Source organism: Thermobia domestica, chromosome 4, assembly GCF_964235325.1.
Source record: "Thermobia domestica chromosome 4, izTheDome1.hap1.1, whole genome shotgun sequence".
In the NCBI taxonomy this organism is placed as follows: domain Eukaryota; kingdom Metazoa; phylum Arthropoda; class Insecta; order Zygentoma; family Lepismatidae; genus Thermobia; species Thermobia domestica.
Window position 1 is genome coordinate 319,121,352 of NC_137457.1, and position 18,204 is coordinate 319,139,555.

At 36.3% G+C, this 18,204-nt stretch overlaps 1 protein-coding gene across 2 annotated transcripts in view; it reads left to right on the plus strand.

Annotated features, from left to right (window-relative positions):
• The window catches only part of LOC145684361 (uncharacterized), an 83,835-nt gene that overhangs the window by 46,091 nt on the left and 19,540 nt on the right, over positions 1-18,204 (plus strand). Inside the window, exons 1-2 of one of the 2 annotated variants that reach the window (XM_081756595.1) lie at positions 7,600-7,665; positions 17,266-17,804. In XM_081756595.1, the coding sequence (XP_081612721.1) occupies positions 17,632-17,804 (173 nt within the window). In that variant the 5' untranslated portion in view covers positions 7,600-7,665; positions 17,266-17,631. Of the gene's footprint in view, positions 1-7,599; positions 7,666-17,265; positions 17,805-18,204 lie in introns of those variants that run through there. The other variant, XM_081756594.1, reaches the window with a different exon arrangement.

Below are 18,204 nucleotides of genomic sequence, written 5' to 3' on the forward strand. Positions count from 1 at the left end.
TTTAGGAGGCTAACTATCTGACCCAAGTCTCCCTTCCCCGAAAATCCAGGTACAGCAATAATCCTTCTTACCATTTGTACGGAAAAATATATGTATTTGTTAACATGTTGTACATAGTCCCCCCGAAACCAAATCCTAAAAACGCCACTGCCAAACCCAAATGAAATTATTGGGAACTATTGGTGTGGATTTAGACGAAATCAATCAACTATCGACCAAATATTTATATACTCGAAAAGAAGAGGGAATACAATACCCCGGTACATCAACTACTTATTGCTTACGATTCGGTTAGAAGAGAAACATTGTACAACATTCTTACAGAATTTGGAATACCGACAAAGCTAATTAGATTAATTAAGATATGTTTTAATGTAAAGTAAAGTATGAGTAGGAAAATTGTTGAAAACGAGCCTTCACGTCGAAATATATCTTAAAACAAGGAGCCAGTATTATTCAACTTCGTCCTGGAATACGCTATAAGGAAAACCAAAGATAGCAACCATGGCCTAGAGTTGAATGGTATTCACCAGATTATGGCGACTGCTGATAATGTAAATTAAGGGGATAACAGGAGAACAATAGAAAAAAATGCGCAGGTCTTATTAAACACTTGCAGGGATATTGGTTTAGAAGTAAATGCAGAGAAAACTAACTACATAGCAAATTCGTCGGGATCGTAATATGGCAAAGGCAAATTATGGATGTATTAAAATATCAAATAATACCTTCGATAAAATGGATACTTTCAATGAATACTAGGATCAATATTAACAGACGAGAACCATATTGAAGAAGAAATATTGAATAAAAGCAGGGAATTCATGGTATTATTCAAAGCAAATTCTGTCCAGGAATTTGAAGCTTAAAATATATAAAAGGATGATCATGCCTGTTGTGCTATATAGTTGCGAAACATGGTCGCTTACTTTGAGGGGAGAACGTGGACTGGAAGTGTTTGAAAACAAGATCCTAAGACGAATGTTCGAACCCAAGAGAAACGGGAATGGGGAATAGCGGGAACTTCATAACAAGGAACTGCATAATTTATACCGTTTACAAAACATTGTTAGGGTCATCAAGTGTAGGAGGTTCAGGTGGGTAGGTCAAGTAGGCAAAATGTAAGAAAGTAGAACGCTTTCGAAGTCTTAACTGGAAGACCAATTGGAAGAGGACCATTAGGAAAACATAGGCGTAACTGGGAGGCAATATTAAGATGAATCTCGCAGAAATAAGAATACAATATAGAAACTGGATCCAGCTAGCTAAGGATACAATTTAGTCGAGAGCTTTTGTGAACGCAGCATTGAATCTCTGGGTTCCATAGGACATAGAGTTAGTCAGTTAGTTAGTTATAAACCACTTTAGTCGTTAGGAACATTATTTGGAATTGTAAATACTGGGATAGGCTTAACGTTAAAGTGTTAATGGACCTTATGTACCCGAGTATAGGATACAGAATTTGAAATTTTTAATAAGGTTTTCATGATAACGGTTATACTTTATACATGTAATTCGTAATATCTCCCATTTACGCAACAAGTACAAAGTAAAGCATATATACACTCCTACTGATTATGTACGTATTTATATACTCGACAAACAAGTTGAAAACCTTTCTGGAGATGTTTGTCCCAATACCGTCAATCGAGCTTATAATTTCTAGGTTCACCTCGAAAAGAATGTGATGTGTGCTGGCGTAGATTTGTCATATCACAAACTTTCACAAACCCTCATGAGGAAATAACACAGTGTACAATATCACACGATATTGCTGGCCATTTTGGTAAAATGTATTGATAAAAAAAAAAATATGTTACTCAATCTTAAACTGTTCCTTCACTGAAAATAAAAAGAAGCGACTCAAAAACAATTGAAACTATATTAATCGGAGTGGCAAAAGATAACAATAATTGTAAGAACAGACCTGTCAAATTAAAAACACAATATATTCGATTCAATTTTGGTGTCGTATATAGAAACGGTACATAATTATACTTACGACCTCGCGGTGAGGACGCCATTTTTCACAATTTCCACTGCAGAAAGAGCTCCTCAATCTCTGAAATAAAAAAAGGTTTATACATGCTAAATAATGCGTTTATTCTATTATTTGGATATAACATATTAAACATTATTCAAATATAATGGGAAAATTAAGGAATCTTGAAATTTTCCGTTTTAAAAAGGTGGAAATTAAAGTGATTGAAAAATCAGCAGAGAAACAGGGCATGTGATTTTCTGGACTTGGAAAGAATATATTTTATTTCTCTGTAGGAATACAGAGAATAAACTTAAGAATATTCTTTAGCATGCAAAAATATGGAAGAAGGTAAAGGTAAGTCTGCAGAATATGCACTAATACAAAAAAAGATGTGAAAAATACAAAGAAACATTTAAGTTTTAAGAAACATGGTTCTGCCCCTTACGCTAAAGGAGATTGGTGATTAAGGAGAGCGAGTGAATATAAATGAATTTTTATTATAAGAATAAGGGAGGAAATGGAAAATCTCTAATAAAACACGTACACGGTGTTATCTATCATAAGCTCACATGGCCTCAGATAAAACCACGTCCTTCCTCGCAGAGAAAACGTAGGAATTATCTCTGTAAAATACCAACGTCTCGAGACAAAGTTCATTGAAATAGGGGAAAGAACAATAGTGCTTGCTGCCTTACAATACCATCAGGAACAATTTAAAGGGATAAGAAAGACACAAAAGGTTCATTTATGGTAGTGTGGCATGAGACTCCTCTTCTTTGATGTTAATTTAAGTTACGTAAGACAAACTTCTTAGCATAAATATGTATTATGTGATTTCGTACTTTCAATACTCGGAACAAATTAAAATAGCTAAACTTTTACTGATAGCAGAGATCATGTTCATTTACCATTTCCTAAATATGTAGCTCGATACTAAGAATTCATTTTCATCCTAATATGGGTAATGAAAAGTTCTTGGGAAATACTTGTATGTTTCGACAGATACATTGAAGAAGAGTTGAGGAGTAGTTTGAAACCGTCCACAGATTTTGTAATTTTCAATCTGTTAACCTGTGAGAATTCTTAGTTACTGTTTATAAACATGCACTTCATCCTTTCACTTAGTGACTATTACTACTCAATGATACACAAAAGGTGAAAAAGTGCATAACTGTACCAGGACACAAACCCGAGATCTCCGGTGTATAGTAACGATGCGTTAACAACTACGCTACCTAGTAAGTTCCCGGAGCAGCCATACAGTCTCTCACTCTTGAAGTCAGTGTTCTTTCACCCAGACCACATGGTTTATATTACAACTTTGGACAATCAAATGTTATTCAGAACACCTTTGACAGTTGTACTGTTATATAAACGACTGGAGGCAACGATCAATGTTTAAGATATAAACTCTCCTACAGGTGTGAATTCAGTTGTACACAGAGTGGAAAAGTGCACGACTGGACCACAACTCGAACCCGGGATTTTCTGCGTACCGTCCTGATGAGTTAACCATTATGCTTGAAGAACAAGCAAACAAGCAATTCTTTAAGGAATTTTAAGACTTAGTAACTTGAAATACCTCCCGCCAATTACTCCCTAATATTCTGTTGCTCTACTAAGTGGATTTGTCTAAAAATACCCCGAGAGTACAATTGGATTTGTGGTCGTCCTGTCCAAAGTATGCTTGTATGGATTTCCTAAATAAGTACTAATTATTATGTAATACGACATATTAGGCTGCTTTTTTTCGACTTCCAGGTTTCATTTAATCTCCAAAGTAGCGCGTGAGTAAAATTAGCTTAATTGTAAAATTTTAAATGGCGCCGCAACTGACCTAAAATTTTAACACATTTAGAGTATATAATATGAGTCAAAGGCATATAATAGAACCTTCTTAAGTTGGAAATGGTTGGAGGAAGTGACTCCATATCTTAGATACTGGTATTGCATATAGAAATCCATCAACTACTGTGTAATACCTTCATGGCGGTCATCGTGAAGTCTGCCTTCTTGAATTCAGGTCTAAATTTTCTAATAAGGAAGGGGATCATGTAACATATTGTTTTGAAGTAGATTTTACCACAAACACTAATCTGAGATTTCTTTTCATATATCTCTAATGATTCAATCCCTAAGTTTTACGTCCAACGGTTATGCCGGCTATACTAAAGGAGACGGTAATGATAAGAAACGAATGATATGGTGGAATGAAGAAAGTGGGAGGAAACGGGAAAACCCACGCACATGGTACTTGTCCACCATAAAGCTCACTTGGCGCGAGCTAGGATCGAACCAAGGACAAAATGCACCAGAGGTGAGCGATCTACCACTGAGCTACCGTGGCCCTGGATGCCATGAAGCTATTACAAAGTAGTAGATCTGGTTCAACTCCTGTTACCCCTTTCCAAGATATAGTTTCACTCCGTCAAGCAGTTCCCAATTCACATGGATATATTGAAGTTCTTGACCTATAGTGTTATACTGCAAATGAATTAAAAATTTAGATCGCTTGAGGCACTATTTAATATTTTTCAATTCAGCCCATTTTTGTTTACTTGAATTGATATACGAAAAAGAAAATCCAAGGTTGAAGAATAAGGACCACCCTAAGAATTCATACCTACTGTCGCGAAATGACTTTTAAAATACCTGGTTCAGTTTTAATAGCAAACGAATTCTGGAACTAACCGTTCGAATGTGCGTTAAAGTGTTTACATTTAGGTTTGAAACCTTGTCATATCTTTTTGATATTAAAATTTACGGTTAAAATAAATGTTGCCAATTCGATTAATTTAAACTTTTCGAAGAACAATTAAAACAGAAAGACTAATTGTGGTAATTTGTCTACAAGTTTCATCGATTAGAATTGGTACTTATAGTTTCATGATAGTATTTAATGTATAATGGAAACACTGTCTTGACGGAATCCAACAGTTCTTCCACACAAGAGTAAATTCCATCTTTTTGTAGCCTGAGAATTATTTGAAAATAGGGGTGATGAACTTCAAGCTTTAATTGTCTCAATGGTGTTGCTAAAAGTACAATTCATCTTCCTGTTAGCTACATGTAAGTACCTGAGGTCGAATACATGATCTATTTTTAAAGCTATTGGCGTTTTCTGAAGCCTGATAACGCGTTATGTGAGAGCATTAGAAACACAATTTTTATTTTCGTTTTGTAAGAATCCTAAAAACAAATGGTCTAAAAGCGTTTTTCGAGCCTCGAAGAAAACGTTTACATCGAACTACAGTGGAGTCCTTATTATCCGAGTTTGGATTAACAGGGGTTCCGTGTTATCCGAGCTTAATCCAAACAAAAACCAAAATTTAAAAACTAATCCGATTACAACAATAAGCAGTTTCCAGACTTTTGTTTCAGCAAGAAAGCAAAGAAATCTGACGTAAAGAAAACGACTCCGACCGACGTTGCCACAATTACACGAAAGAGATTTAATTGTTGCACGTCTTGAGTTTCAGTTTGAGAAGGCACTGTTCTACGTCGAATAGCAAGGTAACACGGCACCAGCAGACATTATGATATTACTACGCCTGTGCAATATAAGGACCAAAAACGAAACACCTTAATGAAGCAGAAGACTATGAAAGCTTTTTAATGTTTATTCTAAACAGTACCTTATTTGCATTGTGTTTTGTAATTGGTTTTACTTTCATACGTATCAATATCAAACTGCATTTCATTTACTATATTAGTGTTAATTCTTTATGTATGTATCTATGTAGGTATGTATAATTATATGTAATGTACCGTATGTAAAAGAGAAATAATCAATAAACAATAATAATAAAGGATGAACGAAATTTTCTATGTATCCGTCCGTGTTAACCGAGTTTTTGCTTATCCGAGTTAGATAAGGTCCATTTTAGCTCGGATAATCGGGACACTACTGCATGTGTTTGTTGTTTATCGGTACGAAATGTACTTATTTGTATTCGAGGTAACTTTGTTGCTTGTGGTGAGGCTTCCATTACTCACTCTTGAAGCTCTCAATTCGTGTGAGATCACTGCTGTCAGGATTGATCCATTGTTATTAGAATTTGCCTCTGTAATTGTTTAAATCTGTCCATTAAGCAATCATAAAAGCCCTTTGAGATGGATGAAAACCTACGTGGTCCTTCCTGCCATTTTTTAATGATTTTTATTGTGATGACACACCTCTATGTTGGATTTATTAAAATAATAGTATTGAAGGATAATATAAGAACATACAAACTACTTGTATAAGTGCATCTGTTTCAAGAGTTGCTTTCCGTAATACGAATATTCATCTTTATACTCTTAATACTATTTAGCAGTTTTTTGCTCAGTTTTGATAAATGTTTTTGAGGCAGATAGCCTTGTGGTTTGACAATATAATATCCTGTTTCCTCTGTTATGAAAGGGCACATACTGTATATAAACCTTGTCTCTTATAATGCTTGAAAGCGCAGCTAGTTTTACATCTTGTTTTAAAAAAATATATTACTGTGATAGAGAAGCACGTATTGACAAATTTTCAATTTTCACAATATTTTTGTATCTAATAAATTAATATTTCAATTCAATTAAACATAACAACAACAGTTATTAATTTATTAAAAATTTGTAACAGTCCAGCATTAATACCTACGTTGTGAGAATATAACGTTTGTAATATTTGTTTATCACGAAATTGATAATAGTAAAGTGTTTTAAATTATGTATAATGATGTTAAATATTGCTGCTGTGATTGATCTTTAAAAATATTAAGATATTTGTTTCAAGTAATAAATTTGCTAACAATTAACGTTAAACGTCCACCAATATTCTTCATTAAGGCATCTCAATAGCCAATGGTGCTATTCAACCAGTCCACTAGAACCGGTTTTTAAAATATTTTGAGTTCGCAGAACCATTTCATATACTCAGACATAACAGTAAACCCTACCCAGTTATATCCAGGAACAGTAAATTTTTGTTTAGCTATCTTTCCTTTTAGAAATTCTTAGAGCCACAGGGATGTCACCTCACGCAGAATCCTTTTGACGTGTTATTAGTGCCATACTAAAGAGTTCGACTAACATCTTTCTTACTGAAGTGAGATCTTTAGTATGACGCTAATCATACGTCAAAACGACTTTCCATAATCCCCATGATCTCTCACAAGGTATAAACGTTTATTTCTTAATCTCAAATGTTCAGATCTCAAGAATGAGAACTGGGTTCACATGAGTGTAGTGGTGAGAGTTATTTACATTGGAAACGCATACATATCATTATCAACATTGCTGAATTGCCAAAGGCTAGTCTTAATAATAAAGTTAATGCATTTAATAACACGGAAACGAAAGATCGACATAATAGAAAAATCGTTTATTTTTGTTACGTTTTATATTATTATTATTATTATTATTATTATTATTATTATTATTATTATTATTATTATTATATTGTAATATAATTTGTATTGCTATTGTAATTTGAATAACGGATATTTTAACATTTATCACGTCCAGAACGAAATTAAACAATAACCAATAGAATTCCTGATAAGCAATTAACTTCTATCTTATCAGTTCAGCTATATAGGCGTTACCAGGCAACAGTCCTCTTGATAAGATTAGTGATACTTTGCCTTGAGTGTTACATAGAACACTTTTAACAGATATAAAAGTAATCAACGTTTTTTAAAAGATATTTGGTGAGTTTTTAAGCTAAATATTCCATTTTATTCTAATCATTACAACTTATTATTACTTATAATTATTTTTATATTTTAATTTATAACAATACGGATCATGTGGCAAGATAAATTCATTGATTTCTTTTAGATTTAAAACATAAGTAAATTAAACATAGCGTAATACACCTCTCGTCATATGGCCGGCCCCAAGCCCATGCTGAGAAAGAAGGAAGAACCTCTCCTTTTAATCCGTGGTTGACACACATTGTGGTGTTCTGGCGTACCCAGAGGCAAAAATAGGTGACGGATAGTGCACGGAGACACGTCTCTCTCGTGCTTTCACACCATTCAACACCATATTGGTGCCAAATCGGTAACACCAGAACTGTGTTAACCAAAACACTACATCCTTAGTTTCGACAGTTATTGTGGGATCACTGATCTGTGTTAATTTTTAGTTTTTTGCTAACCATCATTTCTGATCTATACTCTAATAGCCTTTGTGTACCTAGGTAATTAATTTTTAATGTAGTGCTTTGACACACATCCAAACAATTAGCAATAAAGTCAGATAGATTTTATAAGAAGAGATAAATACAGGTTCTATTTACGTTAACAAACCCGAGCAAGTTTCATAATCTCTGAGCGATTTCATTCCATTAGAGTCTGTATAAACGCAACTCAAAATTTGCGTTTCAATTTGTGATAATCAGTATAGGACTTACAATTGTCTGCTCTAGCTTTTGGAGCAAGTTACGAAACGTGGTAACGGGTCTGTTCGAGTTAGACAGGACTACTGCTCAGTCTGGGTTATTACAATTAACCGGGTCTGTTCGAGTTAGAGTTACTGCTCGGCCCGAGTTATTACAACTTAACGGGACTGCTAGAGTTACCGCTCAACCCGAGTTATTACAAGTTACCGGGTCTGTTAGAAATGACATGAAAACTTTGAGTTTTTTGTCCCACGATTACGTCGGTAGGCTAAATAAGTTGATGATGATGAGAAATGAATAAAATGGTGGAATAAATAAAGTAGGAGCAAACAGGAGAACGCCGAGAAAACCCACGCACACGGTGTTTGTCCACCACAAAGTTCACTTGGCGCGATCTCGGGTCCGTTAGAGTTAGAATTTCTGCTCATTCCGGTTATTACTACTTACCAGGTCTGTTAGAGTTAGGCAGAATTACTTCAAAGTCTGGATTATTGCAAATTACCGGGTCTGACTGCTTCTGAGTTACGGGCAGGTGCGTAATTTGAGGAGAGCTGGGAACAATAACCTCCATTGAGATTGAAAAACATATGATTTAATAAATTATATATCAATACACTAATAAAAGAATGTTAAACTCCTGTTAGTAAACAGACTTGTTCCGCACCTCTGGCAAAAGCTTAAATGATGCTACAGGTTACTGGCTACTAACCTGGCTACTAAGTTTATAGCCCATTCCATCATTCGTTGATATGTGCAGCTCACTTTCCAAACTTTGTAGTAACTGAGCATTTCATTATTATGGCAGTTTTTGTGGCTGCAATAATCACGATAACCACAGGTATTTATGTAGTTCGTTTGGAGAAATTAACTCACGTACTTCTGAAGACAAGTCGTTCAGCAGAATTAGATCATGCTAAATGATTCATCTGAATGAAATCATGCTAAATGATTCACCTGAAATACAGCATGCTGAGTGGGCCGCGATAGCTCAGTGGTAGAGCGTTCACCTCTGGTGCTTCGGGCCCCTGGTTAGATACCAGTCCCCGCCAAGTGAACTTTGTGTTAGACAAACACCATGCGTGTGTGTTTCCTCGGGGTTCTCCAATTTCGTCCCACTTTCCTCATTCCATCATTTCATTGATTTCTTATCATCACCGTCTCCTTTAGCCTAGCCGACATGAACGTGGAACGTAAAAATCAAAGATTTCATTACATTTCATTTTTTACATAATGCTGAATGATTCGCCTCAATTAGATCATGTTGAATGATTCATCTGAATTTGATCATGCTGAATGATTCATCTGAATTTGATCATACTGAATAATTCATTTGAATTCGATCATGCTGAATGATTCACCTGAATTAGATCATGCTGAATAATTCACCTAAATTAGGTCATGCTGAATGATTCAACTGAACTAGATCATGCTGAATGATTCACGATTTATTTTATTTCCTGTATCAGTTCAATTGCTTAAAATAGATTTAGTGGTTTTTGTTACTGTAAATTAATGCTCAAATCTTGTGAAATTGAACGAAAATAATTCCTTCAATATGTTATCTTAAATACCTATTTTGTTTGTTAATCCGTGCACTTGAGGTCGAAATATCTCTTGAATAAGGATTCATTATCATTGTTCAAACAATAGATGATAAATGTATCTTAACTTCTCTGCTCACAGAACAGTGGATAAATATTTCCACTTGGTTGAACCAAAATTGCCTACTGTACCGCAATATAGACAGTACATGAATAGTAATTATCCATAATTTACGAGATCAGATCCCACTGATGAATTTCGATGAGAAGCTCGGGAAGGGAAATCGTTTTCTCTAAGTGAAGATAACTTTCTTCCTTGGTAACTGAGGTACATTATTAATAAATAATCCAGAAGCAACAAGATTTATAGTAGTGCAGTGTGAAAACTGTCTATGTTAGTCACCTTGGTTCCATTTGAAGGTTATCGACTGAAGACAATACCCGTATTTTGAAACAAAAAGCTGTTACAGATTTAATGCATGCATTGCTAATGCATTAAGTACTAATTAGCTAATAATTAGTTTCTATCTTATAAATAACACTTAGTTTGTATCTAATAAGAATTAGTTTGTGTGTTCTAAATAATATGGAATGAATATTACATCTGCAATACGAAAGTAATGTCTGTACGAGGGATGATCGGAAAATAAGGTTACAAAACCTGCAGAGGAACGTGTATATATTATTTAATATAACTAACATAGACAACAAATAGTACATACATTTAGTCAAGGAGCAATATATCTGAAAGGCTTCCAAAAGCGAAAGTGGCACAACCCACACTACATCTAAGGTTTGATACCACAGTTTGGTAGAATGGGTTATACATAAACACCTTAGGTAGTATGTCACAACAAATTGTGATATCCCTAATTTTTACACGCCATTTTGTGTTTTGATCACTTGACTTCGTTCACATTTAGTAGTCGTTGGTTTTAAATGTGCTTAACTCCGGCTAGAGTCGAAGGATTTATATAATTTTGGCACCAAATGAAAGACAATGACATGCTTTACTACATTTGAGGCCAAGAAGTTCCGAACGTGACCGAAGACATGTGATCACAACCCGAAATGGCGCCCACAAAGTTAATGATATTACAATTTGACTTACATATAAAATTTGACACCACAGTTTGGTAGAATGTGGTGTATATGAACACCGTAGGTAGTACGTCACATCGAATTGACGTAGTAGAGCGTGCAGTAGTAGAGGACGCAGTGGTAGAGAATCCACCTCCGGTGCTTGGGGTCCCTGGTTCGATCCCAGCTTGTGGACTTTGTGGTGGACAAGCACCGTGCTCGTTGGTTTTCTCGGGGTTCTTCCGTTTCCTCCCACTCTCTTCATTGCATCATTTCATTCATTTCTAATCATTATCGTCTGTTTTAGCCTGACAGGCATAAACGTTGGATGTAAAACTAAACGATTTCATTTCATTTTTTTCTTTTTGAATTCCGGGATTTTTTTTTATAAATTCCAGAATTTTATAATTTTACTTTCTGAATTTGAAAAGTAAAAGTTCTGGATTTGCCATTTCCGTTACGAGTAAAATACGAAAAAAAATAAATAAAAAGCGAGCAAAGTAAGTGAAAATATGTTCTTTTAGTCTAAAATAGCAAATTTTTTCTAATCACAAAATCCATTTAGATTCCGCACTTGTAAGGTACCCTATGTTAAATGAGGAAACAACATTGTTAATTGATCAGGCTGTTATTTCTAGCCTTCACCACACCAACCTTACTACATTATTGGGAAAGATATCTGAGATGTACTAGGATCTCTGATTTCACAATGCGCACGTTCCCGTTTCATTTCTGAGCGCCTTTACGTTCCGTTCGAACATTCTGCTGAACCCGTTTCACTTTTGCGTGTGCGTATGTTCCGTTCGAACATCCTGCTGAATCCGTTTCACTTTTACGTGCTCTTATGTTCCGTTCGAAGAACACACTGCTGAATCCGTTTCATTTTTTCGTGTCCTTACGTTCCGTTCGAACACCCTGCTGAACCTGTTTCATTTTCGCATGCCCTTACGTTCCGTTCGAACATCCTGCTGAATCCGTTTCACTTTTACGTGCTCTTATGTTCGGTTCAAACACACTGCTGAATCCGTTTCATTTTTGCCTGTCCTTACGTTCCGTTCAAACATCCTGCTGAATCCGTTTCATTTTTATGTGCTCTTACGGTTCGTTCAGACATCCTGCTTAACTGAAACATTATTATTATTATTATTATTATTATTATTATTATTATTATTATTATTATTATTATTATTATTATTATTATTATTATTATTATTATTATTATTATTATCATTATTATTATTAATATTGTTGTTATTATTTAACGTATTGATCTTTTCTGGAGTGGAGACTAAGCGGCTGGTGTGATTAGAAAAATTACAGCATTTTAGATTGGAAACAACCTATTTCCTACAATTTTCCTCCCTTTCGTATCCTTACGCAAGCAGGATTCGAAGACAGATGCGTTACATTCCCGTATCCAGGATTCTCTAGGGGGTACCGGGCCCCCCTTAAATTTTGCTGACCCCCTAAAATTTTCATGGTAGGCTTGCAAATGAACTATAATATGATCAACTATAATATGGTTGGATCGGGTACCCCCTAACTTCAGCCGGGCCCCCACAACATTTTTAGGCTGGCTACCGGTCTGATCCGTTACCCGTCTTCATGCAGACAGATTTTCACCAAATTTATCTCATCGGTAGTGCATCATTAGTGCACTAAAACGCACTAAGCACTAATGTTAATGTTATCATATTTTGGGATATATTCAAGATTTTTTGAGAGCCAACTACAGAAATATCAAATTCCACACAAATTGATGTAGAAACATGAGGTTAACGACAATCGTTAGAGAATCGTAGTGCATTTAAACGCACTAAACACTAACATCAGTGTTATCATAATTTGGAAATTATTCAAGATTTTTCGAGGGGGGCAACTTCAGAAATGACAAATTCCATACAAATTGACGTAGAAACATGAGGTTAACGGCAATCGTTAGAGAATCGTTAGTGCACTTAAACGCACTAAACACTAACATCAATGTTACAGTATTTTGGAACTTATTCAAGATTTTTCGAGGGGGCTAACTTCAGAAACATCAAATTCCACAGAAACGGTTAGTGTTTCTAGAAGCACTTACGATGCACTAACGAATGACACTTATTTTTTTGTTAGTGCTTGAAGTGGGGGATAAGTTCACGCTGAGCCCGAAGATATTTTACTTGTAGTACCTACACTAATGAAGCACTGACATTAAGGGTTGGTGCACTAAGAAGTACTAACGATGCACTAACGTTTTTACTAGAAGAGATTGGCGAAAATTTGATGCAATTGAAAATTTCCTTTGTATTTCTTACGGGAAATTCGTGACATGTAATTGATCATAACTACGCTAATAGTAAAGCACTAACGAAACTATTAGTGTTTTCTAGAAGCACTAACGATGCACTAACAAATGGCAATATTTTTTGTTAATGCTTGAAGTGGGGACTCCATGTTGACGCTGGTCCTCAAAGGTCTTTTGTTGGTAACACCTATACTAATAAAGTACTAACGTTAGGTGCTGGTGTACTAAGAAGCGCTCACGATGCACTAACGATTTGCAGTAGAAGAAATCATTAGTGCTTTTGATTTTGGTGGAAATTTGACTCAATGGAAAATTCCTTTGAATTTCTTATGGGAGTTTCGTGACATGTAATTGGCCATATCTACACTAATAGTGAAGCATTAACAAAACTATGAGTGTTTTCTAGAAGCACTAATGGTGCACTAACAAATGACACTAATTTTTCGTTAGTGCTAAAAGTGGGAGCAAAGTGCACCCTGGCCCCCAAAGGTATTTTACTTGTAGCACGTACACCAGTGAAGCATTAACGTTAGATGACGGTGCACTAAGAAGCACTAAGAATGCTCTAACGAATGACACTAACTTTTTCGTTAATGCTAGAAGTAGCTGGAGCTGCCTAAGCGTTGCTCCCCAGAAGGTTTTTATTTGTAACACCTACACTAATGAAGCACTAACGATGTCCGTGAATGTACCATTACCTGTTTCCGTTACAGAAAAATTAGCGTAAGGACTTAATTTTTTCATTAGTTGACATGTGGCATCGTCTTGTAATCCCCAATAAAATCATTCAACATCTTCAAGACACAAAATAATATCTGTAATGCGTTCAAAGAAAACGATTACCACTATTCGATGCAGGGGCATCGCCTCCTCCCAGAAGAGGAAACTTTCTTATTGTATATATAAAAATAAGACCCATCCCAGAGTTTGGAGATCTTAAAAGTAGCTCTAAGTAGCAGTATTACAACCCACCGCCCCCCTTCAAAAGTTTCTCCTGGACCCGCTCCTGATTCGATGATGCGATATACGTAGAATATAACACTCTAATTTTACATAGAAAAGAAGGCCCAGATATATTCCATGTAACAAATACGAGGGTCACTACGAAAGTTTTGAGATACTCATTGTTGTGGCACAGTATTTGAATTCCAATAATTGCGTTCGGTAGTGGTATCCAGAACGAAGAAGCGAAGCAAGTTTCAATTCGCCTCGCTTATCGGCGTGGCCGTATCGCCTTCACTTGTTTGTTGATGTGAGCAGTATTCGGCTGTCTAGAATGGAGCTCGAAACGGAACATTTTCGGGCAATTACCCTTTACGATTTCAAAAGTGGTTTGAACGAGACACAAAGCCTTGACCGTTTGCAGGGTGCATTTGCGGACCTTGCTCCTTCCCGTGCTACAATTTTTCGGTGGTTTGGTGAATTCAGAAAAGACCGGACATCACTTAAAGATGAAGAAAGAGCTGGACGTCCGGCAACAGATGTGTCTGATGAAAACATTGCCGCTGTGAAACAAATAATTCGAGAAAATCCTCGAACAACTTTCAAGGACATTGAATCTATAGTGAACATTGGATCGCCAGCAGTAGCAAAAATTCTTCACGATCCTCTTCGGCTCAGGAAGGTTTCATCTCGTTGGGTTCCTCACACTTTGACTGAACAGCAGAGGCGCATGCATGTGGAATGGTGTGAAGAAATGCTTGCAAGATTTGATGGAGGCAATTCTCGACGCGTCTCTGACATTGTTACTGGTGATGAGACTTGGATCTATCAATTTAACCCTGAAAATAAACGCCAGTCTACAGTTTGGATCTTTCCAGACGAAAATCCACCCACGAAAGTGAAGTGACCGCGAAGTGTGGGGAAGAAGATGATCGTAACTTTCTTCTCCAAATGTGGCCATGTTGCAACTGTTCCACCTGCAGAACAAAGGACTGTTACTGCTCAGTGGTACACCACTGTTTGCCTAACAAAAGTGTTCCAGAAGCTTCGGAAAGGGCGTCCAAGAACTGGATTGCGTGGGATCCTGCTTCATCATGACAACGCGTCCGCACACACGGCCAACATCACAATTCAGTTTTTAGAATCTACGGAGGTCAAACTTATGACTCATCCGCCACATAGCCCTGACCTGGCCCCGTGTGATTTTTTCTGTTCCCCAGGATCAAAGATCACATGCGTGGGAAGAGATTTTGCAGCTCTGAAGAAGCTGTAGTGGCTTACGAGAATAAACTTTCAACATTTGAAGAAAAAGACGGGCAACACTGCTTCCAAAAGTGGTTTTCGAGGATGCAAAAGTGTGTACAATGTAATGGTAAATACTTTGAGAAAATGAAAGTGTTAAATTGATTTTAAGTATTAAGTTATTTCACATATCAAAACATTTCGTAGTGACCCTCGTATAGTCATTCGGACGAATGAATACTGCCGTTTAACTCTACGTTGCAACTAAGAGGAACCTCATTTCTTCATTGAAGAAAATAAATAAATAAATTTCAAAAAAAAAAAATCATGGTACTTATTTAATAAATGAAACCATGTTTATTACGCTAATTTTTTTTCTGTGTCCGATTCTCTTAGTTCCTGCATATTGCAAACATAATATGCACAAAGACTTAAGTTCATCGCTAACTGAACATTTTCGTACCACCTCTCTGATTGTATTGACAGCCCTCTAAGATTTTGATGGCGAACTATACAAGGTTGCCAGTTACTGCTAGTTAGCCCCAGTTAACGCAGCCAATCTCAATGATCACTTCCTGTTTGTGACATAACTGCGTGCCCAATATTGGTGATTAACCTCCCTTTTCGTCCAGTGTTATGGCGCTGGCGCATTCGGGTATTTCTGCGTAAGCTCATTTCGCACATAAGAATAGGTCACAACCGTGGGCGGAATTAGGAATTGTCTGCTGCGTTGAAGACATTTTGGTTGGTCTCGGACCTGTATTTATACAAGTCATTTTCGGCGTGTTCTGTTTTTAAGAATCGAAATTCCTGTCAAAGTAATCGTAGTCTCGCAAATTTTGGCAGGTCTTGATAGGTGACATTTATATGTGACATTATCTTATATGTGATATTTTTATTAATTTTTTTTGTCAAAAAGTTTGGGGGCAATGCCTCCCCCATGCCCGCCTCCATAACTCCGCACATGGTCACGACATATCTGACAATGGAAAGTTCTTTAATCTTGGAAAATGAAAACGTTGCTCAAGTGTCAAATAACCACTTGATAGGTTACATCTTTCTTAATACTGATACATTGTCATTATGCAATGGATGGATGATATTACATCAGTACATTTTAAATTAATGTGTTTCTTCGATATGCGAACCTTTTTGAATCTTTCGGTATTAGAATGGGATAAATTTTCAAAATTATTTTTAGGTTTTGCGTCCCTTTCGTTGTATCTATATTCAGTTATACTTGCTTCAGTATCTTCCATCGTGAAGTCCTTTATATCAATAATGTGAGTTTAGGACTCAGTGGCGTATTTAGTGGGGTGACTTCCGGGTTTAAGCCCTCCCCGAAATCGAGCTCCTCCGTGGCTAAGTAGTTAGCGCACGCGCCTTTGGCGTGGGAGACCCGGGTTCGATTCCCGGCGGGAGCTCATGTGATTCGGGTTCCACGTTAATCAGTAGGTCCACGTCTCATACAGCCTCGCTGCTGAAAGGGACGCTAAACTAAAATCAACTCAACTCAACCCTCCCCGAAATCTTACTTTCTATAGTAAAGTATATGAAATATCTTGCAGAATTTTCACATTTTCAGGCAAAGTCCCCTCCCCGAAAGTTAGCAAAGCCCTCCCGAAACAAAATCGTAAATACGCCACTGTTAGCACTGTTTAGAATTAGGCCTTACGAGCTCCTTTGTGTAATATTCTAAATAACGAAAGGTAATTTGGAGGATGTATCTTAGTTTCGTTTCTGTTATATCTTGTTTCGTTGAATATAAGGATTTATGTTAATTAATTATTTATATCTTTTGTGCTTTCAGAATTGCCGATTACTCAGATGTTCAATATAATCATTTTTTATGTTAACTAAATGGCCCTTGATTACTGCAACGTTGTTTCAATTGAAATGAAGACAGAAGATCAACGAAAGGAAGATCACAATTTTAAGCTATATAATATGGACGATAATAATTTGGAACTTGAGGATCCTCTTTCAATATCTTCTATGTTATATTTTAAGTGTAAACAAGAAACAGAAAATGGAAAGAAAGAAGAATATGACATTAAGCTCTCCATGCTAGGAGAGAAGACCTAATTTGAAATTCGCTTCAGAAGGCAATGAACATGATGCAATAAGAGATTGGAAGCTAACTGCAAAACCAATCTGTTTGATCAAGCGTATATCAATGCCTAATTTACACATAAATGGCAACAATAATTTTATGGCAAAACATGGTAATTTTACAGGTACTACAGAAAAGTTAAATAATCACATGCCTTGCATTATTGACAATGAGAGCGAAGAAAACGTTCAAGCAATTGGTTGTCAAGAAATAAGTAACAATAGTCAGAAACTTAGGTATGTTCACGTATGTTCACTTTTTCAGAGTTACGTTTCATATATGTTTAGCACTTCTAATATTCTGTGTTCTTTTAGTTTATTTAATAATGCTAATTTAATCTCAGAAAGTTGAATAAGTAAGAGGACATTACGTAGTGCTGGAGTAGTAGGGGTCCCGTTATATCGAGCCGAGTCAGCAAAAATTTTCTCGATTCTGATTGGCTGAGAGAGGTCACGTGACGTTAGGCCCCGCCCACGCGGGAAATTCAAATTTTCAGGTCACGTGGTATGACGTCATGAGTCACCCTGTGGGGAAATCCCTCATTCTCTTTTATGACCGGGATTTTTGAAATTTGTTCCCTTTTACGGGTAAGATGTGTGATTCTGATTGGTTGACAGCTGTCACGTGATTTTAGAC